This window comes from Sylvia atricapilla, chromosome 18, assembly GCF_009819655.1.
Source record: "Sylvia atricapilla isolate bSylAtr1 chromosome 18, bSylAtr1.pri, whole genome shotgun sequence".
In the NCBI taxonomy this organism is placed as follows: Eukaryota; Metazoa; Chordata; class Aves; order Passeriformes; family Sylviidae; genus Sylvia; species Sylvia atricapilla.
The window spans coordinates 2,054,544-2,077,859 of NC_089157.1; the positions used below are offsets into that span (position 1 = coordinate 2,054,544).

Here is a 23,316-nt window from a genome sequence, read left to right on the forward strand (position 1 = left end):
CGGTCCCGGCCCTCCCCGCCCTCGGCTCCTCCTCCGCCAGGTCTCCATCCCTTCATCCCGCCCCGCCGCCTCCCCTTTTCCCCCGCATCCTCCTGTCATCCGCCCGCCGCTTCACTCTTTCCTTCTCGCCCTCCTCTTCGCAGCATCTTCCCTCCTTTCCCTTCCCTCCCACACGCTGCTCCCCACAGACCGTGCCTCATCCCCGCTCACGGCAGAGCACGGCTCTTCTCCTTCCTCGCTGTCCCCTCCTGCCCACGCTCCCTCCGCCTTCTCCGCCCTGTGCTTTCCTTCACAGCCCTGTGCTTTCCTTCACAGCCCTTCTCTTCTGCGCCTTCCTTTGCCTTATCCCTGCACCGAGTTCCTCCGCTCCCATGTCACCGCTTGTCCCCTTTCCTTGCCCCTTTCCCACTCCTCTGCCCGCAGCCCTTGTCCGCAGAAGCTCCTTTGGCAGGCTCGGGCACAAACCCGGCGATGGCTCTGTCAGGCCACTCTCAGCGGCTGCTCCCAAGCCCAGGTAGCCCAGAGGTGCCAGCAGGATGCCAGGACAGCAGCCAGCTCCAGCCTGTCCCCAGCCCTGGCTTCAAAGGGGCCAGGAACAAGCGTGCTTGTAACACAGACCCTGTTCCAGCACCTCATGAGGAGCTCACTGCATGCGGTGGCCCATTAACCCTAATGAAATTCCATCCACACACAAGGAGAGGATGTTTTGTAGCCCCGGGTGCTGGGAATTCGGGATTGGGCACTCGCTGAACACCTCAAAGCAGCTGTTTGAGGGCGTTCAGTGTTGCCTTTGAAGCCATCGTTGTAATTTTTCTGCTCCGAGCAGCAACAAGCAGCGTTGTAGTTTTCAGCTCTGTGAACTGCAGCAGGCCTTCTTGGTGTCCCTGAGTTACATTTCACATGCTCAGCTCTGCAAACCTCCTTTTTTTCAGAGGAAATGAGGTAATTCCAATCGTTCTGCAAAAGAGAGGAGTGTGTTGACTCTCCAGCTGGGGCAGACTGTGGGAATTCTCATTTGTTGGCATATAACCTGTACAGGAGTGATGTTTGATTCGATTGAGTGATATACCAGATCTGAGACATTCTGGTAAAACCTACAGGAAAAATATTTTCACAAAAACGTGTGATTTTTCATATTTTCATAAAATCATAGCAGCCTTTTGCTGCCAAACAGCCTAGAGCTTTGCATCCAAGTACTCGGTATGGCTACAATATACAGATAAATTATAAGAATTTGTTGTTAAGAACACAATACTTTTCAAAAGCAGTTATTTCTCTAGAAGAACTCTAGTCCAACTGCCTGACTACTTCAGGGCTGGCGTTGAAGCATATCATTAAGGGCATTGTCCACATGACTCTTCAATAGGCATGAGAAAGTAAAGATTTTCCCATCTGTATTAAAATTGCTTAGAAAAATATCTAAGACCTAGAGATGGCTTTCTCCCAGATACACCAGAAGTGCTTGATTATGTTTGCTGAGTTACAAATGCCAAGACTCCCTGATTCTGGTCTGTGACTGGACTAAGGCAGATGACTTTCCAGGCAGCCACTGAATTTTCAGAACGTGTGTATGTGATAGAGAGGTCTGTGAGGAGAACAGGGGAGAGGAATATTCTATAATTCCTCCCTTATTCTCATCTTTACCCCCCTCCTCTGCTGCTGTACACAAGAGCTGAGTAGTAGTCCTTGCTTTAATTATCCAGGGACTCCTAGCTGCCTATCACTGCTGGATTGGATAGAGTTTTCTGACACAAATCCCATCTTTTCTGGATGCACAGTCCGCTGCTCTTGCGTAGACGCTTTATATTGCCTTTTCTGTAGGCACCACTGCAATGTAATGCGATCAAATATAAATCCATGGAGTTCTGCCACACAGAAGGAAAAAAAAAATAAAAATAAAAAAATCCCACTGCCACCACCAAAAAACCCCCTTATCTAAACCCACTGTCACAGAAGTTGGTTTGGATCTTAGAATCTCTGACAGATTCCAGGGCTAACACTTGGGCCAAACTCCAGCTAGGAGAAAGACCACCATCTCTAACCCTTTCCATTAAAGTGGAAAGCAAGCACCAAAATCTCAAGGTTTTTTCTGAATTTACTTATATCTAACAGACACATTTCCTCCTCAGAACTCTGTAATTCTTGATTTCCCTTAATTTCAAGCTCATTCCATCCTTCAAAAGATAAGAAAAATGAAAGAGGAATCCGCATCAGAGGCACCGATCTCCTATCAGAGTGCAAAACACCATAGGCTTTGAAGGAAGACACCACGCTGAGAAAATGTGGGGCTGTTTGTATGGCGTGTCCCCTTCTGCAGCCCCAGGTAAGGTGGGATGGATGCTACTCTTGAGGAACAACCCACATAAACCCAGCACGGCAGAGTAGGCACTGCAACCCTCACTGAGAGGTCCCGATAATTACCCCAAATCATCGTGAAGCCCACGGCAAGGCCAGGACACGGCATTCCAACTGCAAGCCCTGCTCCTGGCGGACCTCCCAGCCGCGAGGGACAGAGCGGGGAGACTGCGGGACAGCTCCCCTTCCCCGCAGCCCAGCTGGACCCCACTCCGGCAGCCCACGCTCCGCTCGGCGCAGCCCCGCGCCCGCCCCGCTGTCCGCGGCAGCGCTGGGCGGAGAGGAGGACGTGGAGGCGGAGAAGAAGGAGACGAAGGAGGCCGGTCTCGCCTCGCCTCCCCCTTCCCTCTCGCCGGTTTTCTTTGCAGCATTTCCATGCTAGAGGTCCCCACCGAGCTGCGGAGCGAGGATCTGCCTGGCTGCGCCGGGCCCTCTTCCTTCCTTTGTGCATCCCCCAGCCCTGTGCGAGCCGTGCCCCATCGCCCCGGCCGCCACGTCCCCGCTGCATCCCGCCCTCCAGAGCCGCCCCCGGCCTCGGAGGCAGGAGGAAGCCGCCCCTCCGGGCACGCAGAGCCGGGGCAGCGGCCAGGCACCGGCTGCCACGTCGTGCCGCCTCCTCCTTCCCGGCCCGGCCGGGGCACCGAGGCCGCATCCCTGCCCGCATCCCTGCCCGCATCCCTGCCCGCATCCCCGCATCCATCCCGCTCCGCGGTTCGGAGGCGCCGGGCCCCCCTTCGGCGGATGCTGCGCGTCTCCCCGGGCCGCTGGTGCTAAATGCTGAGCGCCGACAGGATGGAGGAGTTTCAGAGCGAGGAAGAGGAGCCCTGGTACGACCAGCAGGACCTGGAGCAGGGTAAGCATGGGGGCACGCCGCAAGCTGCCAGGGATGGTGGGCCAGGGGATGCGCGGGCGAGAAAACGGCAAACCCCGGGGACGGAAGGGTGGGTTGCCTTCTCCCTGGACCGCTATTTGGTTGGCAAAGCCAGTGCCTCATCCTGCAGCGGCAAATCTCAGCTCCGCTGCTCCAAACCACTGTCCTGGCCGAGGAAAGTTTAAAGCCGATGGATAGAGGCAGGGAGCCCCGAGCTGTCCTAAGCACCAGGCTAGTAAATAATTTGTTGTGTTGCATCTTCAAGGAGGCTGGCTGCCCAAAAAACTTGCAGCAGGCGGAATCAAACAAGGGTAGTTATGACACTGGTTTTATTTCAGAGTAGTCCAAAGTAGAGTTACCAGGCACATTAGCTGGAAATTAATACATGGGAAATAACGTATTGCTAAGGATTCTGAAAGTCTTTCTCAAAAGCTTTTGCTGTCCAAGCCCAAATCCAAGGGGATCTTCACCTTCTTCATCTCACTTCTGGAGATTTTTTTAATCAGCCATAAGACCAGGAGAAATATGGGAGGAGAAGAAAAAAACCTCAAGGCCAAGTTTCAAGCAGCAAAAGAAGCCTTGTTAGAAGATAAACGTTCACTTCTGTAGTTTGCTTTGGAGTAACTGTACCTGGTTACCTAGTTCAATGGAATGTTTATGTTAAGGCTGGACAGTTGGTGCCTGTGAGTATTTGGGTCTTTTTTTGATTTTATTTTTCTTATCTTAATATTTTGAGTCAACACACAAGTAAGTAAATAACTGGAAGAAGTCGCATTTCAGGCCAGTGGCCCAGGAATGAACAAAACTCATTAGTCAATGCATGGCAAAAAATCATTCCTACCTAAACCCAGTTCTCTTCTGGCATGTTGCACTGTAGGTACAGTTTTATATTTGCTTTTCCCAGCAGGGATGTCAGTCCAGCTGCACTGCCTCAGCCCACCATCACTCCAGTACATTATGTCATGATTTGAAGTTTATACAACTTCAGCTGCAGGACAGGGCCTAGCAAGGAATGATAACCAGCCCCTCAGGGTTGTCACAGCTGGGCTTTAACCCAAATTTCTCAATTAACAGGAAGTACTGGGATACTGGTCCCTGTTCTTTGAAACACAGCACTCAAACAAAGCCAAGAGCACAGAGATGAAGCTATCAGCTGGATAAACAGTGCAGCCTTTGAATGCTCAGAAATTCACATTTCTGGGTGACGTCTTCCCATGGCTCACAAGAGGCCTGGGCACTGCTCCAGGGGCAGGATGCAGGCTGAGGAACAGCAGAACTAGGGATGAATATTGGGAGTGCTGAACAACATGGGACCAATTGATTTTTAGCCTAACGTTGTCCCTGGTGTCAGGTTCATGAGTCAGCACTGGCACTGTACAACTGGCTCACAACAATAAAAGCACCTTCCCACTGCAGGCCAGGTTCCCAGCTCTGTCCCAGCAGCCTAAAAATAAAATGACTGTCTCCAGATGATGGATTGATGCTGGGTACAGGCTCCACTTTTGAGCACATACAGAACTGGAGGAAAACACAAACCCAAAACAAAGCCCAGCTGTGGGTTTGCAGCCTCCTGCATGTGAATAGGGGCTGCACAGGCTTGCACAGACTCAAGGAGAAATGCAGGGAGGCTTTAACTGGAATCAGCCAAATGGAAAGGTCCTACGGGGTAATTGCAACTGTAATTAATTTGCATGATGCACAAAGCATCACAAAGGACAGTGCTAGACTTTGTCCACACACATACACTGTGCCTTTGCATGACACCCAGAGGTCTTTGGTGGTGGCACAGCCATGGAGCTGTTGCTTTGGGGATGGGGGGTGGAAGCACAGCACAAGACATCCAGCGTGGCACGATTAGAGGCATTACTAAGAGGATTGGCATGCCAAGAGCCCAGGGTCGCACAGAAACCCACGCCTGGCAGCAGCACCGGGAGGACAGAGGACAAAAGCAGAGGCTTAAAGACTGTTCCTTAGGAGCAAGGGGTGGGAGAAACAAGAAACAATCCACGCTAGGAGAGCAGAGAAGGTTCTTCTGTGAACTAGTTGGTTGGTGGGCCTTTATCGTCATTTCACAGCATCATCAAATATTTATTACATTTACATCCAAAACTGTTTGCTAAGCAACAGATGGCTTAACTGGGAGCTCTGTGATGATTATGTTAATTAACCATTTTAGCACCGGAGTGGAAATCATGCCTCCAGCTCTACACCAAGCACCTGTTACTTTCTTTGTCATCCTCCATGAGCTTCACTTTGCCAAAGTAACCTTTTTTTTTTTTCAAAATTATAAATCCCAATCACTCTTTCTTTCCCCTGAAGTGTCCACAGCAACCGGGTTCATCCACCACATGCTTTGGAAGCAGGAAGACTGGTCCCCAGCCTCGAGGCTCTTCCAGCCTTTTTCAGATTAAGCCAGTGCCTTTCAGATGCCTTTAACTGTTTCTTGCACACTGTAACACTCTGTGGCTCAAGGCATTGTACCAAGATGCCTTAGCACATAGAAGCAGAGACTCAAATCCCAGCCAGGACTCTCAGCAATGACATGGTAATAGCAGTGGTGTCCTGTGAGGTTTCCTTTGCAATGACATTCCCTCTGGGAAGGCTTTCTGATTTGAGGAAAATGGTAAAAATGGAGCTGCAATTCCCTCATACCATGACTTAGCTTATTGCTTTGTAAGCATGAAGAGATATCAGTCCTGCTTTGGGCCTTCCATGGGCCAGGGAGCTCTAAATGTTAAAACCAGGATAAAATACTGGTTAACCTTTTTTTCCAGCCCTTGAGAACTGATGATGTGGCTACAGTTGCATCACACCCTGCGCAGAGGGCCTACGTGCAGCCAGACCCCAAGAGAATGAATGAGCTAAAATTAGAGAGTCTGAGCTGCGGATAAGTGGGGGCACCTTTCCTGTTCATCAGGAGTGTTTGTGTTTGGGAGGGCTGTGTGCCAACTCAGTTGCATCTGGATCCAAACAGACACAGCAGTTCTGCCAGCCACTTCCAGCCTTCATCTCCCCCGCAGCAATCTCGCTAGATGAATCCTCCTTGCAGTCATCCCACTGCATTCCCTGATCTTCCCAGCCTCCTTATCCCCCTGCCAGCACTCAGGTCTCAGAGCAGAGTGTAACCCCAGAGGAGGCCTCTCAAAGCCACCCTTCTGATCCCTGGACCTAGCCATAGTCTAAGGCACATGGGAGGATTCTTGGGTATCCTGCATGGGGCCAGGAGTTGGACCTGAGGATCCTGATGGGTCCCTTCCAACTCAGCATATTCTAGGATTCTGTAAGTGTGGGATGATTCCTCCCATGTCAATAAACAGCCTCTTGCTGCTCTGAGAGAGGCAGCAGGACCAGAAGGAGTGCAAGAACCAGAACATCACCTTATTGCCACTGAGAGACCAGACCATGGTCCTGGGCAGCCACAGAAACATTTGAGCCAAACCATCTGCAATGCAGGCTTAGGACATTATGGCTGTAACCTCTAAAGGTCTCCAGATTTCCAGATTTAAAGATCTTTTAAAATTCTTCCTCCTCTTGCCAAGCATCTGATTGCTTCAATGCTAAGAAGGAAAATGACACAAGGTGCTGAGCTTGCACCACCCCTAACTCATCCCTGTAAAGACACAGGGTCACCACTGCTCCAGTGACCAGATCCTGGCACTGGGGTAAGCCCAAGGATCCATGCTGCCACCCACTAGCACCCATACCTGCACCACCCGGGTGGTCCAGAGCACTGCAATTGGTTATCAGCTTCCCCAAAGCATTCACTGCACAGGGGAGCTGGTGAAGCTCCATATTCTGCCCCTCATCAGGCAGGTATCCCAGCAGTCCAGGGACAAGGCACACACCTTCCTGTCCTCCAGGAGCACAGCAGTTATCTCCCCTCCCTCTCTCCCCAGAGGCAAGCCAGAAGGACAGAGCTTTGCCTGCAGTAGCTGAGCCACTTATTTATTTAGCAGTACAGTACAGCAGGTAGCTTATGGAAGTGGAAAGTTTTCAGTGACTAATTGCTGAGCTGCTTAGGAATGACAAGAGGGACTAGAAAAGTCACAGGAGACAAGGAAATAAGATGACAGGTTAGTCTAAGGAAATGATGACAGGCTCCAAATATGGGGGGAAAAAATAAGAATATATATAGATGTATTTTCCTAGAGTGAAAATTCCCTTGTTACATGAAGGCAGCAAGAAAAAGGGGCACAAGAAAGCCCCGCACAGCAACTTTCAGTGAGAGACCAGGAGCTCCTCTCCACATCTGCTGAGCTTCCAGCTGTGGGAGGGAGCAGAATTAGAGGAGCTGCTGGAAAGGAAAAAGGGAAATATAAAAAAAACCTGAGGGGGGGAAAAACCCAGAGTTTTCCATATCTCCCATCCTGAAATAATCAGCTAACAGTGGCAATTCTCCTTGGCAAGGCCATGCACGAAGGATTTATGGTCTGAATCCTGAAGGACGTTTTCCCCCAGTGGCTCTGAGCCTGAGGGACTGGGAGCCAAGGCACCAGCCACTAACTCCCTGCACGTGGAGCCTGTCCCTGCACTCCAGCATTTTCCAACCCTCTTTCTTTGCTCCTGTACCAGCCAGTGCTGGCTGACGACAGGGTGGATGCACTGACTCAGTGTGACAGGCAGGAACCACTTAGAGCAGTGACAGCACCAGGGTCTCATCCTGCTCCTGGTAAAAACAGTGCCAGCCCTCAGGATAATGCACTGCTCGCTCACTCCTGCACTCACACACTGCCTCCTCTCCCAAAAGGCTTTCCCAGAGCATCACAGTGCTAAATCCCTACCTCATCTCAACAGATCTGTGTGCTCACACCAAACACACCTTCAGGGTTTCCAAAGCTTCTACTTAATCTGCCCAAAACCCAGTATCTTGGGTCAAGAATTTAGGAAAAAAAAAAAGCTCCAATACAAAATATCCCAAAAGAAGAAAACCAGATGCTACACATCTGCTGCTTTTTGCACAGCTGGAATTTCAATGGGATTTTATGTTACAGTTTGTTTTTTGGTTTTTTTTTTTTTTTTCCATGTGTATTTAACAAACAGTTCTAAACCATCTCTCCAAAAAGCAACAGTTCTAATGGTTTAAACAGATTATTCCTCTGAAGCTTTCTGGGAAGTCACTGTAGTCTATCCCACGTGTTGTGCAGCTGCCCTGGCTCTGCTCAGTTAATTTGCCTGCTCCCTGAAGAATTCAGACCTTCAAGTGTGTAATATCCAGGTCCATGCTGGCCTCTTCCAAATATGCAGATGCAGCACCAGCAGTTGGAGCAAGGATATGATCATACCATCCTTCAAGTTTTCTTGGTCTACAAGGAAGTGTCGAGACCAGGGAAGGCACCTGAACTGGGAGGTGGTATCTGCAGGAGGAGGCAGAGCAAGGAGCAGCACAGCATACCTCACGAGCATCAGTCTTTGCAGCAGAACTCTCAGAGAAACTGGTTTTAGTGTTGGGCCCCCAAAAGAAGTATTGCTTTGCATCCTGTTCAGGACTAGTGGTAGACATAACGCCATTTTGAGAGTACATCAAGTATTTCTTCACTCCCTTTCCTTGCAAACTCAGACCAGAAGGTTACAGCCCTGTGCTCTTCCTGTGCAGCTGCACAAACAGCGCTGATCACTTACCTGAGGTCAGGATCTCCCCCCACATGGGAGCATCTCCAGCCTGTGCCAATAGCCAGGCACAAGGCAGCTGGGCTGTGAGCTGAGCCCCTGGAGGAACAGGGCTTCCCAAACTCCCCAGCAGCAGATGGGAAGGGAACAGTAGTGGGGCAGCACCCTGCAAGATGACACACTTCTCTTCAAAGTCAAAAAAAAGGGTTGGTGGAGAAGAGATGGGCAGGGTTTTAGCATTGCTGCAAAGGGTCAGGCTGTTTCTGCATTTAGCTGTAACATGTGGAAGAAAGGTCTCTCTGTGTACCTATAAGCCTCTGGACATAAGAGGTAGCAGACAGAAGTAACCAGCTGTGGCAGTGCTGGCAGGGATCTTAGGGGCTGCTACAGGTACAAAGTGACAGTTTTGCTGGAATGGTTGCTCCCCAAATGTCCAAATCACTCAGTATCAGTGGTTCCACCTGCCTGCCCCCAGCAAGAGGGGAGCAAGGGCATCCAAGTTGGCTGGGAATGGCTCAGAGTAGGGGAATATGTTGTGTGAACAGGAGCAGGGCAGGAGAACGGACACAGTTGTGGCAGCCCAGCACTGTGAGCACCATCCCCTGCCATGTGAGCACAGTGACCTGTCCTTTGCAGGGTGCCTTTGCTCAGGGCTCTGCACGTGCACAGCACTGTGCTGAGCACCCTGGTGCTCATCCTCTTTGTCCATCCTGGGTCACTTACAACCTCCTGCCCCCAAAACACACAGGGGAGAGGAGTTTTGCAGCATAGCAGCCATCCACGTCTGTGTCTTTAGCTTTAAAAGAGTAGAAGCCTTTATTCACGGTTTTCTGCAACCCAACATAATTAATTAGTCGGAGATTTGCTGCCCTGCGGGAAGAGGACACAGGAAAGCTCAGGCTGCCTTTCTCCCTCCTTTTCCTTCGCTCCTTCTCTTCAATAGCCCCACTTGTATATATTTATTTAGGACATTCTGATCCAGGTGCACTATCAGAGCCTTGGAGCCACCAGTCACCAAGCTCTTTCAAACCATTTTAGCCTGTAAGGCAAACACAGGCGCTGAGGCTGTTTAGATAAGAGAACAGCAGGAAAAGATGCAGATGGGGCCTCAGCCATGGTCTAATAACATCCTCTGTGTTCTCATGCTCTAACAACTTGGCAAAAGGCACAGAAATTGCTGTGGGCACAGAGATGGGACTGCTCTGTGTGTGTTTGTAGAGACATAGCCCATAATCAGAGGTGACCATCCTAGGTCACAAGCATTAATATACAGGAGAGAATTTGGGGTGCAGGATGATAAGAGGGAAGAAAGAAAAGGTATAAATTAAATCTAAAAAGCCTGGTGAGCATCTGAGAAGAATAAAGGAGGGCTGATGGAGGAAATATCGAATAGAACTGAAAAATATAGAAGGCAAGGAAGGGAACAGCAGGGGCTGAGAGAGCTAAAGGGCTTCTATGCAGCACAGCACAGTACAGTGTGTCCCTGAGCCCCTTGTCAGGGATTTCCACTCCTTGGTGGTACCACTTTTGCTCAGGAGGCTCAAGATAGAGTGAAAGGAGCTGTTCTCAGTGCACTGGGCTTGCCTTGACCCCCTGCTACCACCTGAGCCCCCCCAGCAGGGACATTTGCACAGCCAAAGGCAGCACAGGAGCACAAAACAGATTACACAAGAGAAAGAAAAGGAAGAAAAAAAAAACCAAGCAGGAAATCCAGCAAATCTCATTAGGATAACAAAAATGCCACTGTGACCAACATCAGCTCAGCCCAGCAAGAGCCACAGTTTGAAAGGAGAAGGAAGAGGTGGCTGTGCTGCCAGGGGCTTAGGCACCCTGTTTGCTTTCACCCAGCCCTAACAGAGGCTTTTCCCCACCTGTTTCACTGGGGCTGTTTTACAAAGCAAGCCCTGCCTCTGTGGAACACTCCACCACACCAAAATAGCAGATCCTCCTAAAAAACACACAGAACACCAAGGGCAAAGCTGAACTGAGCAGCAATGTCTGAGTTATGCCAGTGTAAAAAGCGATGGGGAATCCACATCTCAGCAGTAACACTGGTGACTCTCTGGAAGCTCTGGCCTTGGGAAACACTATCTTCTGTGGAATGGGCATGTTGAAAAGTTTTTTCACATTGTCTTTGAGATGCTGCCAGATGGCATTTGCTTCACTGCACCCAGCAAGTTCCATTGCAATGCCTTATACAGGCCAAGTACAGAGATTGTTTCCATCACCTGCCATGGAGCAGCAGTAAGTGATATATAAAAGCTGATCTTTGTTGTAATAAACCCAGACAGCACAATCCCTTGCAACTATGAAGGAAAATAAATGAATAGCAAGTATACCCTATGCCGAGGTAAACCAGCATAGTATCATTCATTTAGACTTTGAAAGGAATAATTGCACCCACTCTTGACTTTAAGTACCCATGTGTAATGGAGCAGACAGCAAACGCCATTAAACGTCAACAGCATTAAACATCAGTTCTTAACTCTCAATGTACCCCATCCATCAGCTCACAAGCACCCTGAGCTTCCTCCAGAGGCCTCCCCACCCTCCTCCCTGCCCTTCAGCAGATGCATTCACCATGTGCAGCACAGGACGGGAGCGGCCCTTTCTACAGCCCCACATTTAGGAAAGGGGCCACAAGTAACTCCTTTATACACGCTCAGCTGAAAAGGACCTGCAAATCCACAAACCCTTGCTCATCTGCACCACGCAGCAAAGGACTCCTGTGTCCCCTGCAAGCTGCTGGCTTTGCAGGACAGGGACAGGGATGGTTTATTAAAGATGAGGAGCCAAGTGCAGCATTCCCAGTGTGTTCTCTCACAGCCTAAACATGAGAATCCCTTGCTGCAAGAGAGATGACAGGAGGAAATCCAAAGCAGCTGCACCAGATGGTGGCTTCCTCCAGAAAGCTGCATTTATGAGGGGCATCTGAACAGCTACGGGATCATCATCATGCCAAGAGCAGCCAAAACCTGCCCAACCAGGCTTATGGCTCTCCCACAGTCACAACCAGGAGATGCTGGAGGGAAGAAACTCTTCCAGAGGGCTGTGGCAGAGTGTTCAAACAGATGCAGGCCAGCACCGGGAAGACAGAAAGAGCTCCAAATCCTCTTTGAGCCTCTTTGCAAGGTTTGGGAAGCACCAGCTCTGCTGCAGCTCCGTGCAGGGAACATCTGCCTGTGCCAGCACTGCTACAGGATGCTGAGGGAATACCCTGCAGTTTGTCCCTCAGCCTCTTTCCATCCATGGCAACCTGCTACAGCTTTTGGATCAGGATGGGTTTTTTTCAAATTTCCTCAGTGGCACAGAGGTAGCAGAATTATTGCTGGGCTGCTGCTGATCTCTGCAGCTCCAGGATGCTGCCTCCTTGATGTTCTGCCCAGCCCTGCTCCCCTGTACCAAGTACTGCTTGGATTCAGCCCCCATTCCCTTCCCACCATATAGTCTCTCTTCTCATCCCCACCCTCCGTGTTCAGAGGCTTTCCCATGGAAACTTTCAGAGAAATGCAGCCTCCATCCCTCCCGCCCCTGCTCCACAGGCACAGCCCTTTGTTTGGGGACACAGCATGTTTCCTGCTGTTAATTAGAAGGGTCACGTCAGCGCTTGCAGTGCAGGGGGCCAGAGGGCGCCGGGCTGGTACTGCCCGGGACAGTCTGCATCCACAGTTCTCTCCTGATAGGATTTGGCAGCATCCCATTTTTGAAGCTGAACATAGGCCATTTCAGAGTGGTGCGTGCCTTCAGCTCAGGCAAGATGTGGAGGGATGGAGCACATCGAGTGGACACACAGCACTTTATTTCTCCTCCTGCATCCAGAGCGGAGGGGGAAGGGAGGCATCAGCATATCTGCTAAATTAGGGCAAGTCCTTCAGCACTGGTTGGCTGATCTGACGGTGGAGAAGCAAAGAGGAATACAAAAAAATTGTGGGAAAGCCATAATACTATGTAGAAAGTATTCCTGAATTCCTCAACAGATCTTTTTCTCCCCCAAACAACTTGGTGAAATTTCATTCAGCCTCAGGTTTCCAGGCTCCCTGTGGAGTTGTGTGTTCCCTCAGCTCATGCAGAGCCACACTTAGTACAAAGATCAAGAGGGATCTGCTCTAAAGATGACATTAAAGCACTTCCACAGCATCCCCTCCCTACCCTCAGCCCCACAAGCTGAGGGGACCAACAGGTGGGGAAGAGGACTCAGGCAAAAGGAGGTGGATGAGACAGGATTACCACGGATGTTTTGGCTGGCAGCCAGACAGTGAAGATTGTGTGTGACAATGGCTGAGGCAATTAAAAGACACTAAAAAACCCCAATTCCCCCATATCCTTCAAGCCTGGAGTCTCCCAGGCCCTTATGCTCAAAATGGAAACGAAGACTCAATTTTCTCCTCAGAGCCAAGCCCCATTCTTTCCTCTTTCCTACTCATCCCCCAACGCTGCCCATTTCCCCCATTAAATTATTGCTGACAGAGCCCTTTAAATTACAATGCAGGATCTTGCACTGCCTAATCCACTTAACTCAACCCCAGCTGATTAAATTGGATGCCATATGGTGGGAGAGCACTGGTGTAATCCACAGGGACAGGGACACACTTGACTCATTACCTGGAGCACAGCACGGAGCCTTCTCACTACACACCTCCACATCGGGGCCCTGCTTGTTGCCAGGGATGTGATTTCCAAGGTGCCACTCTCCAGCAACAACACTGGCTCTGGCAAGGTGGTGCTGACATTAAACACAGCCCCAAGCAGCTTAAAGGCACAAATTATCCTTCATCTCTGCTGGCATCTGGCTGTTCCCCCAGCCCCAGCTGGTGTAGCAAACACTCGGGTCTCCCAAGGGCACTTTATAAACTAGGAAATTTGGTGCTTGGAAAAAAAACAAATAGGTGAAGGAGGTCTGTCCATGGGGAAACGTGCCCATAACTTGATTGCAGGGAGAGCTGCAACTGCAGCTTTCAGACTGGGTCACTGTGCAATGAAGAGGATTATAATTAAAAAGGTCACAGCCCTTTTAATAATAACACCCTGCAATGCAGGGCACAGCTGGAGAGCACATTCCCATGGAAAGGGGAGATTCGAGGACATACTGAGCAGCTGTTGGCAGCACCACATCTGGGAGCCAGCAGAGAAACTGAGGCAACACACAAACTAGCAACATATCAGCACATCCCACAGCACAGCATTATCCATCAGCAAAGCCCCATCCCAGGCACTGACAGCACTGTAGCTCACTCCCTGGCAAGCACTCGTGTCCAAGGTCAGTGTGAGCCTCATTTTGTGATGTGTGAGAGGTCAGGCCTTTCCCATACTCAGAATACATCCCAGGAATCCTGGTTCCCCTTTTTGTCTTAGTGACCAAGTATCCCTCACTCTTTCCCAGTCAACTACACGGCAAATTGAACCACTGGAGAAAATTATAGCGACTCTCAGCCCTGGCAAAGCCTTTGCAAAACAAATCATTAGATGCAGACTAGAGGGGAACATTACAACAGGCTAAGAAAATGCCAGGGCAGGAGACCCAGGTCCCCTCACACCCTGTAGGATTGTCACTCCTTAATTACCTAAAGCTGCATAATAACCACACCAGAGAAAGAAGGGGCAATAATACACACCAACACCAGTTTCCTTACCTTTTGGAAGGATTAAGGTCAGATTCTCACTCTGCCATCCTGAGACCTGTTACCTCTAGAAGCACCAAAAAAAATGAAACCTACTTGCTCATAGTCAGGTTTTAAGAAGACAACCTGTTCCTGTGAAAGCAAAGGGCTGTTCTCAGAGCCAACTGTGCTGCCCCAGCCTCACAAACAGCATCACCTATGTGCTTAAGCTTTAGCCAACACAGGATTCACAGGGCCTGGAGGCTTTTTCTTTTCCCAGCAGCAAAACCAGCATTTTAAACTGACCACACTGTCAACATCTACTTTTCCCTGCATTTCTCCTGAAGTCCAAGTATTTCAGTAGCTTCCTAAGGGCATTTAGAGGGGGAAGAGAGTGAACACAAAGTGGTTTGTCCTTTCCCTGGAGCTGCCCCAAGGAAAGAGGCTTGGATTCAGCCTCTGCCAGGGCAGCACATCTGGGAGGTGCCTCCAGCCCCCTCAGGCCACGTGGGGTTTTATTACTCCTGTCAGTCTATTAGTGGGTGATGGATGTGACAGGGAAGGCAAGGCACTCCCTTCGTTAGAGATAATAATGTAATTTAGAGAGCATCCCCAATGCCCTGCAGGGCTTTACCAACCCGTTCCTCCATTCTGAATGGGTGCTGAGCCCCTCTCAGCGATAGGGGATGGATGTGCTGAGCACCTGCCACAGCCCAGATCCTGGACTGATCCTGGTTACAGTGTGCAGGGAGTGGAGGAGGGTTTTGCAGCCAGCAAAGCACCAAATCATCATTGCATTGAGGAGCTGCAGAGTCCTGAACTCGGCCTCCCCTTGCTCCTGCAGCCCAGCAAGACAAGAGGCCAGATCCTCTATGTTCTGTGAGCATATGTCCAGGTCAAAACGTGCCCATAAAACCAGTGCCATGAAAAATGTGCTGCTGTGCTTGGTATGGGGGTCATTTTCTCAGGGGGAAGACCCCACCACACCCTACCATTGAGCTGTGGGAACTGCAGCAGCTTTGTCCTCTGCCTTTCAGACTTGCACTTGGCTGCAGAGCTAGGGAAGACACTGCTGGAGCGAAACAAAGAGCTGGAGGACTCCCTGCAGCAGATGTATGCCACCAACGAGGAGCAAGTGCAGGAGATTGAGGTAGGGACACAGTCGGGACAGGGGTGGGACAGGGGCTGCTTGGTCACCGCTGCCACCTAAGGGCGAGGGTGTGGCAGGGGCACTTCCACCAGTGCCAGCAGCCCAGATGCCAGCAGAAAAACAGGGATGTGCTGGGGGGCACAGAAGTTGAAGTATCTTCTGTGAGTGCCTGAAGCAGGACGGATTAAAGTTCGTTTGAGTTTAAAAGTCTGTTTTAAAGTCTGTTGATGGCCCTGGGGAGGGTATCGTTCCCCCATTAAATGGCATCTGCCCTTTGCACACATCCTCACTCCCTGCCCAGATGTGCATACCAGATTTTGGCACCAGATTTTGGCACCAGGCTGCATCTGGGTCACGTTTGGCCTTCCCCTGCACATCTGTCAGTCTTCACACTCATTTCTCTCTGCTCTGCTGCAGCTTTCCCTTGATCCCAGAGATTCAGTGTTGTGTTTGTTCCCAGCTGGCCCCTCGGCACCCCTATAACACAGCCCCCTTTGTTAGAGGCATAAAATAGCTCTTTCTCCAAGAGCTGCAATCTAAACCCCCATTTCAAGCATCCTGTGGGGTCAGGGCAGTATTTCTAAGTATTTCTCAGAGCTCACAGAACTGATCTTGGAGGCTTAAACCTGCTGTGCCTTGGAGGGTTTTCATCCACTGGAAACCTTCTAGGGATCTCTGAGTTTAAAAAGATTGGACACTCCCTGATTTAAAGGGACACAGGGCAGAGGAGGGCTGCCAGTTCACAACAGCAGCACATGACTCTGTAGGGATCAGACAGCTCGTGTTTAAGGGAACTAGTGGATGTATTCAGCCATCCCCCTGTCAGAAGCACATCCACCATAGGATCTGGCCCCAGCTGAGAGTGAGCATCTGAGTAGATGCCCTCTCCTAGTCTTCTGAGGATAAGATTTTGAAATGGCAGACCTACAGAAAAGGGTGTGCAAATCTACAGAAACCACAGGTCTCCTCATATTTCACGGACTCAGAGTTTTAGCCTGAATTCCCAGGGAAACACAGCTTCTGCAATCGATCTGTCAGACGATCCAGCAACCAACTGGCCAATTTCAGTCAACTTCCAGTCCCAGGGTTATCAACTTTCATTGGTACTGGGAATAAAAAAGCTGCTGAATAGAGAGATAGAGGTTAGTGCCCTTCACAGAGGGCAAGGGAAGTTCAATCGTATTTTAGACACAAAAATATTTACAGTGGTTGGAGGGATGAATATTTCATCTGTGGAAGAGGCTTCAACCAGGCAGAGCCACAGAACACATTCTCAGAGGAAGCAAAGGAATTTCTGTTTGTGAAAAGAAAAGGTTTTTTAGACATGGAGTGCTCATGCTTCACTTTTCCTTGCAGTACCTGACCAAGCAACTGGAGATGCTGCGGCAGATGAACGAACAGCACGCAAAAGTCTACGAGCAGCTGGACCTGACAGCACGGGACCTGGAGCTGGCTAACCAGAAGCTTGTGCTGGAAAGCAAGACTTCCCAACAGAAGATCCAGTGGTACAGCCTCCCTTGGATCTTCAAGATCCAAGAGCCTTCAGCTCACCTTTCCCCTGCCCCAAAGTGCAGCCTGTTACTGCTTTTTGAGCTATTCTCTTTTGTATCAGCCCAGTTTTGCAGCTATTTAGAACACAAGTGTGTTGTAGTAATGGTGGTTAGCAAGGGTCACCACGGCACAGACATCCCTGGGATGAGGGCTGGATGAAGGAGTGTCTGAAGCTACCTGGAGAGAGGCACAGCAGCCTCTCCTCAGATATGTCTCCTTGGAGAAAAGGCACATAATCCTATCAGGGAGATCCCAGCACACAGCCCTGAAGAAACACCAGGCACAGTTCCAGCAACTCATGAAACTCTGGCTAGTCCATGCTGAAACACCAGTTTATCAATAATATTTCTGTCCTAAAACAAGCCCATGATCAAGGTCACCCCTACAAACAGCCTAAGCCATGCCCTTGTAGTGCAGCATTGTTTGCAAACAACTGTGTGGAGAAGGAATTTCTGAGCAGAGTGTTTTACAAACTATCTGCAGACAGAACAAAACAAAATTTCTGCCCAGTCTCTGTGTTTCTGTACAAGATTAAAAAAAAAAAAATAGATGCTTGTTTTGAGTGCAGACATATTCCAGGATAGTGCTTGTGTCCCAGAGGTGACTGTTTCAGCCAACTGATTTGAGGACAGAAGGACTCAAATCAATCCCCCTGGCCCTTTTTTGTAGCCAACCCCATTCAAGAGTGACCACACAGAGAAAGACCCACAAAAAACAAGTGCTCTCATGATCCCAGGGCACACACGAGAAACTGGAAGCACCTTCCCTAGACTGGATTTCTCCGTAGGAAAACAACACCTTTTAGGAACATGTAGCGCCTGACTCCTCACCTGTGCTCCCTCCTCTCTCCGCAGCTTGACAGAAACAATCGAGGGGCTGCAGAACCAGGTGGAGGAGCTGCAGAAGCAGGTGGAAGAAATGCGGAGCTTGGAGCAGCTCCGGATCCGGAGGGAGAAGAGGGAGCGGCGCCGAACCATTCACACCTTCCCCTGCCTTAAGGAGCTGTGCTCCAGCCCCAGGTACGGAGCTTTGGCTTTGGCAACCTCTCCAAACTGCTCCCCACAAACAGGGGAGGTGGTGGGTGAGTCCCTCTGGGGGTGCACAGAAACCCCTCAGACACAGAGATTGGGCATCAGAGCCTGAAACCCATGGCTGGAGCTGAAGGGGGGAGGTTCCTCTCACCAACCCACCTGCCTAAGGTGGTGTTGGCAAAGCAGAGCCTTCATCATCCCAGTGATACTTCCCAAACCAGCACAGCCTGTCTTCCCTTTCCAGCTGCTTTACAGCACAGCACCAGCACCTCGGGCTTACCAAAACCAGTTAAGATGGTGCATTTTGTGCTGCATGATTCCAGCACTCCCCAGGAACACCAGTCACACACCCGGATACACCACGAGCTGCCAAGTGCTGTACAAACACCTTCAGCACTACTGCAGCCTTAATCCTCCTCAAAACCCGGCCACTGTGTTAATTCACTGACCTCATGAGGGCATTTCTTGCTCAGCTTTGTCCACAAAAGAGGGTTCTTTAAATAGATAAGCAATCAATAAACTTTGTTACTGAAAACATCCTCTGCCAGGGGATACAAACCAAAGACACTTTCACTGCAGCAGCAATAGGGATGTTAATCAGGCCAAAACCTGACCCCCAGCAAAATCCACTTAATGTCTCTGTGATTCTTTTTCCCCCCAGTCCCCCAATCCCACTCTCCCCGCATACCACAGGACCTTGGGTCCCCTTGCAGCTCCACAGTTGGCTCTGAAGGTCAGGCTGCCCTTAAGTGCTTTGAAATCCATTCAATACCCCCCAGAACAGCCATGCCTCCCAGGGGAAGCCATGGAGGTTGCACTTTTGAAATCTGTTCCAAACAAACTGGATGCCACGGGTGCTTCACTGAGGAGGAAAACCCAAATTCCCGAACAGAAGGGGGAAGTGCTTGTTATCACTTTCCAGGCAATGAAGAAGGGGCATCTCTTGTCAAAAATCTCTGTCTGCCTTGCTGTGTAAATCTTCCCTCACTCCCTCCAGAGCACCTCCCAAACACAGGCTACAGAGGCAGCAGCTCATGTGCTTCAGGGTTTTGGCTGGGTGGGTCTGAGGCTGTTGCCATATGCAGTGGGGAGATGGTGAACTCCATTCTACAGAGAGCAGCTGATGGACTCTCCTAGGAAAAACCCAAAGCCATCTACTTTCAGCTCAGACTGGTAGCAATGAACACTCATTCTTGCTTCACTGCAGTGCTAGTGGCTTGTCTGTTAACCAGATGTGTCTTTTACCTTTTAGGATCTCATTTCTCTCCTGTCCTTTATTACTGCAATAAAACTGCAAGTTCTGTGGGACAGAGATTTGTCTCTGTGTCCAGAAGAGCTACACCTTGTGGTCTACTGGCACATGGAGAAGGCACATCTCACTCCATGAGCTCATGTCCTTTTTGGACATCAGTGGAACTACTTACATAATAATAAAACACAAATCCATCACGGGAGTATAGCTTCATCAGACTCTCTCAAGCATCTTTCTCCTCTTTCAGGTACGAGGACGCATTCCAGGTCCACAGCTCTTCCACAGAATTCAACCAGAAGCCGCTGGAGAGGGAGAACGAGCGTCTCCAAGCCATGGTGAACTCGCTGAGATCCCAGGTGAACCAGGAGAAGCAGCGGAAGGAGAGGGTGGAGCGTGAGTACACTTCAGTAATTCAGGAGTACTCGGACCTGGAGCAGCGGGTGTGTGAGATGGAGAACTGCAAACTGCGCATCAAGGAGCTGGAGGCCGAGCTCCTGGAGCTGCAGCAGATGAAACAAGTCAAGAAGTACCTGCTCAGCAGAGAGGACAACCTGTCTGAAGCCCTCCTCGAGCCGCTGAACAACGCCCCAGAAGCAGATTACATCGACCTGTCCGAGGAGGAAGGAGGGAAAAGCCACGGGACGTCCATGACACCTTCCCCAAACCACCCCGTGCGGAAAAGCTGCAGCGACACGGCCCTGAACGCCATCGTGACCAAGGACGCCGTGAGCCGGCACGAGGGCAATTACACCCTGCACGCCAACAACGTGCGCAAGCGAGGCATGTCCATCCTGCGCGAGGTGGATGAGCAGTACCACGCCCTGCTGGAGAAGTACGAGGAGCTGCTCAGCAAGTGCCGGCAGCACAAGGACAGCGTGCGCCACACGGGGGTCCAGACCTCCCGGCCCATCTCCCGTGACAGCTCCTTCAGGGACTTCCGAGGAGAGGGGCACGAGCTGGAAGAGCGGAAAACCATGGAGAAGACCATCAGCAAACACGTGGAGGCCGTGGACAAGCGGCTGGAGCAGAGCCAGCCCGAGTACAAGGCTCTTTTTAAGGAGATCTTCTCCCGCATCCAGAAAACAAAAGCGGACATCAATGCCACAAAGGTGAAAAACAAGAGCAGCAAATGAGTCCTGGCTCTCCGCAGCTCCCACGTGCAATTGCAACAGCCACGTCTTCTTTTGAGCCCCAGGAAATGCCACGTGGCCCCTCTGCTTTGAAGGTTCGAGAGGTCTGCAAGCAAGAGAATGTCACAGGGACCCAACTCACTTTTTAAAGCTTAGGCTCTGGACAACCCGTTGGGACAATTGTACATTGTAGTTAGAGGATTTCAGAAACCACATGATGGATCTCTGCATGAGTTACTGCCGCTGCCAGACATCACAACAGCAATGTAAACCCCACTAGGAAAGAAAAGAAACCAGTCTCCCCCTCTGCCCTTTTTCAGCTTGTCCTACAGCCCGATTATCTGCAAGCAAAAGCCTGGATGTACTCCAATGTCCTGTCACAGCTGGAGTACAGCATCTCAAAGTAAAACAAAAAGCCATCAGAACTTTAGGGGCTGCCCCAGCACAGCAGCCCAGTCCTCTAGTTAGGTTTTATGGCTGAGAACCTACACTTGAACCCAAGAGACTTCTATCTCTGCCTTCCCCAAAGGGTGGTATGGTCTTGCTATTTAAGCCATTTTCTAATCAGTCAGGTTTTTCAGCTCTTCACAATGCAAGCTCATTGCAACTGGAAAAACTTGAAGAGAAACATAAAACTGATTGTTCCATCTCCATCAGCGTCGCTCAGTGTTTCAGTTCACACTCTCCAGACCTTGCAGGCATATGGGATTTACTCACTTTAAGTCTGCCCTGGTGTTTCAACCCAGGTGAAGCACCGTGCCTGGCAGGAACTTGGTGCCCAGGGCTTTCCCACAGCAAGACAAGAAGTGCTATTACAACATCAGAGACACACTTTTATCTCACAGTCTGGGTACCAGCTCTCTGTGCTGTGCTCTTCAAGAGGTCATTGTCCCATCGTAGCGAATTCCTTAAAAACAGCTTGCATGGGCTCACAAAACTGACTCCCAGAGACTCGCACACAAGCCAGGGGATGCAGCATCCCCCGGGTCAGGAGTCTGGCCCTGGCAGTAGCATGGATCACACATCACCCCTCACGCCTGCTCCAACCACCTTCCCAGCTACGAGGACAGATTTCAGCTTCCTGCTGAAAATAATCCTTCTTGGCTGAGACACTGTCGCCTCTCATGTTCCAATTCCCTTTCCAGCACTGAAATCTCCTCACTTTGGCTTCCACAGACATGCAAACACACAGCCAAAATGCCACTGCAGTCTCAGGAATCACCAGTTTCCAGGTTCCATGAACTAGATGATGATCTTGTACAGTCAGACGTGTTTTAGGCAGAGAAGTAGCATCTCATTATAGCTTAGGCAACACCCTGAGCATTGAGCCACAAAACCCAGCAGTTCAGTGTAAGCAACTTACTCTTACCCACGTGGAGCAACCATTAGCTACATCTGGATTCTTTTTTCACCAGCTTACATCCCAAAATCTTGGGTCAACAGCTGGAACCTTTGCAACATTGAGATAAAGAAATGTGAACATAGCTTTGGAAGGGGAAGACTGTTCACATGGAATTATCCCCCACATCCAGGGCTTTGATGCTACAAGGAGCAACCTTTCTTTCACTCCATGCAGAATTAACGCAGGAAAAAAAAAACCCAAAAAACCAAACACCCTGTCTTGTTAAGCTGAGTACCACAGAGGTAAGTTGGCAGGAGTGTGATGCACAAACCACCCTTGCTCCAGAGGTCTCCTCCTCAAAACCACCAACTGCTCTGCTCTTCCACACTCTGCATTTCCAGGTGCCCCATGGCCCCAGACACATCAGGAGCCACACGCACGGCTGTGGCTACCAGCTCTGTAACAGTATGGAGAACCTTCATGCCTTATTTATTTATAATGGAAAGCAGTTGTCTAATAAAATAAAATAAATAAAAATGAACAACAACAGCAAGAGAAGTGTTGTTGATTTCCTCGGAGTGTTCACCGCCCGTTGACTTGGCACTTGTAGCAGTGTTGGTTTAAGCCAGGCAGTGTTTGCCCTGCAGTCAGTTGATGCTGCAAAGGTGTGGAACAGGAATCACCCCCACTTTCTGTTTTAAACAATCCCATGTGGATCAGCATCACAGTTAAGTGCACAACACATTAAAGATACATTTTAAATGCTCTCTTTTCCTCTCAAATACAAAGAAACACCAATTTTCTCACAACTCATACAGTTCTTTTTACTTTTAAGAACAGCACAAGAGTTAATTCTTTGATTTTCATGTACAATTTGGGTCAAGAAAGTGCTTCGGGCACCCTTGCAGAAAGGAAAGAGAATATGCTGAACTATTCTGCTGCATTATTTATATAACACACATTTTTGTGCGCTTGGACTGCCAACACTGCCACGCGATAAAACTCCGCTTTTTTCAGCTCAGAAGTCTCTGTAAAACCACACAATTTCTAAGCTCCCAATTCAAATCCTATTTTTCTTTTGGCCTTTTTCTTGCAAACCACAGATCCAAAAATGACTGATGTAAGTAATGTGATATTAGTACTTGGCTTGACAAAGGCACAGCTGCCGTGTATCAGTGGCATGTTCAGCAAAGTGCTGAGGGCAATTTTCTTCTGCATCCAAAAATATTAGTGGCCGTATATACACATCCTGATTGACTGTGTGAGTCAGAGTCACTTGATTCCTGCCTTGAGGCTTTCAATGATCAGAGGAGAAAATAAGCATCTTCTGGCCTTTTGCGCCACCTTTGATCTAAACTTTCCCAATTGCTTTTGGAACACCAAGGAAAGCTACACAACTCCATTGAGAGGGAACAAGAGATTGCTGAGCA

The 23,316-nt window shown here is 49.8% G+C and overlaps 1 protein-coding gene across 1 annotated transcript; it reads left to right on the forward strand.

Annotated features, from left to right (window-relative positions):
- Positions 1–2,728: 2,728 nt before the first annotated feature.
- On the forward strand, positions 2,729–22,430 carry CDR2L (cerebellar degeneration related protein 2 like). Its single transcript, XM_066331959.1, has 5 exons — positions 2,729–3,208; positions 15,468–15,580; positions 16,937–17,085; positions 17,986–18,150; positions 19,662–22,430. Exons 1-5 carry the CDS (start codon positions 3,130–3,132, stop codon positions 20,545–20,547), a joined length of 1,392 nt encoding a protein of 463 aa, XP_066188056.1. The 5' UTR covers positions 2,729–3,129; the 3' UTR covers positions 20,548–22,430.
- The last annotated feature ends 886 nt before the right edge of the window (positions 22,431–23,316 follow it).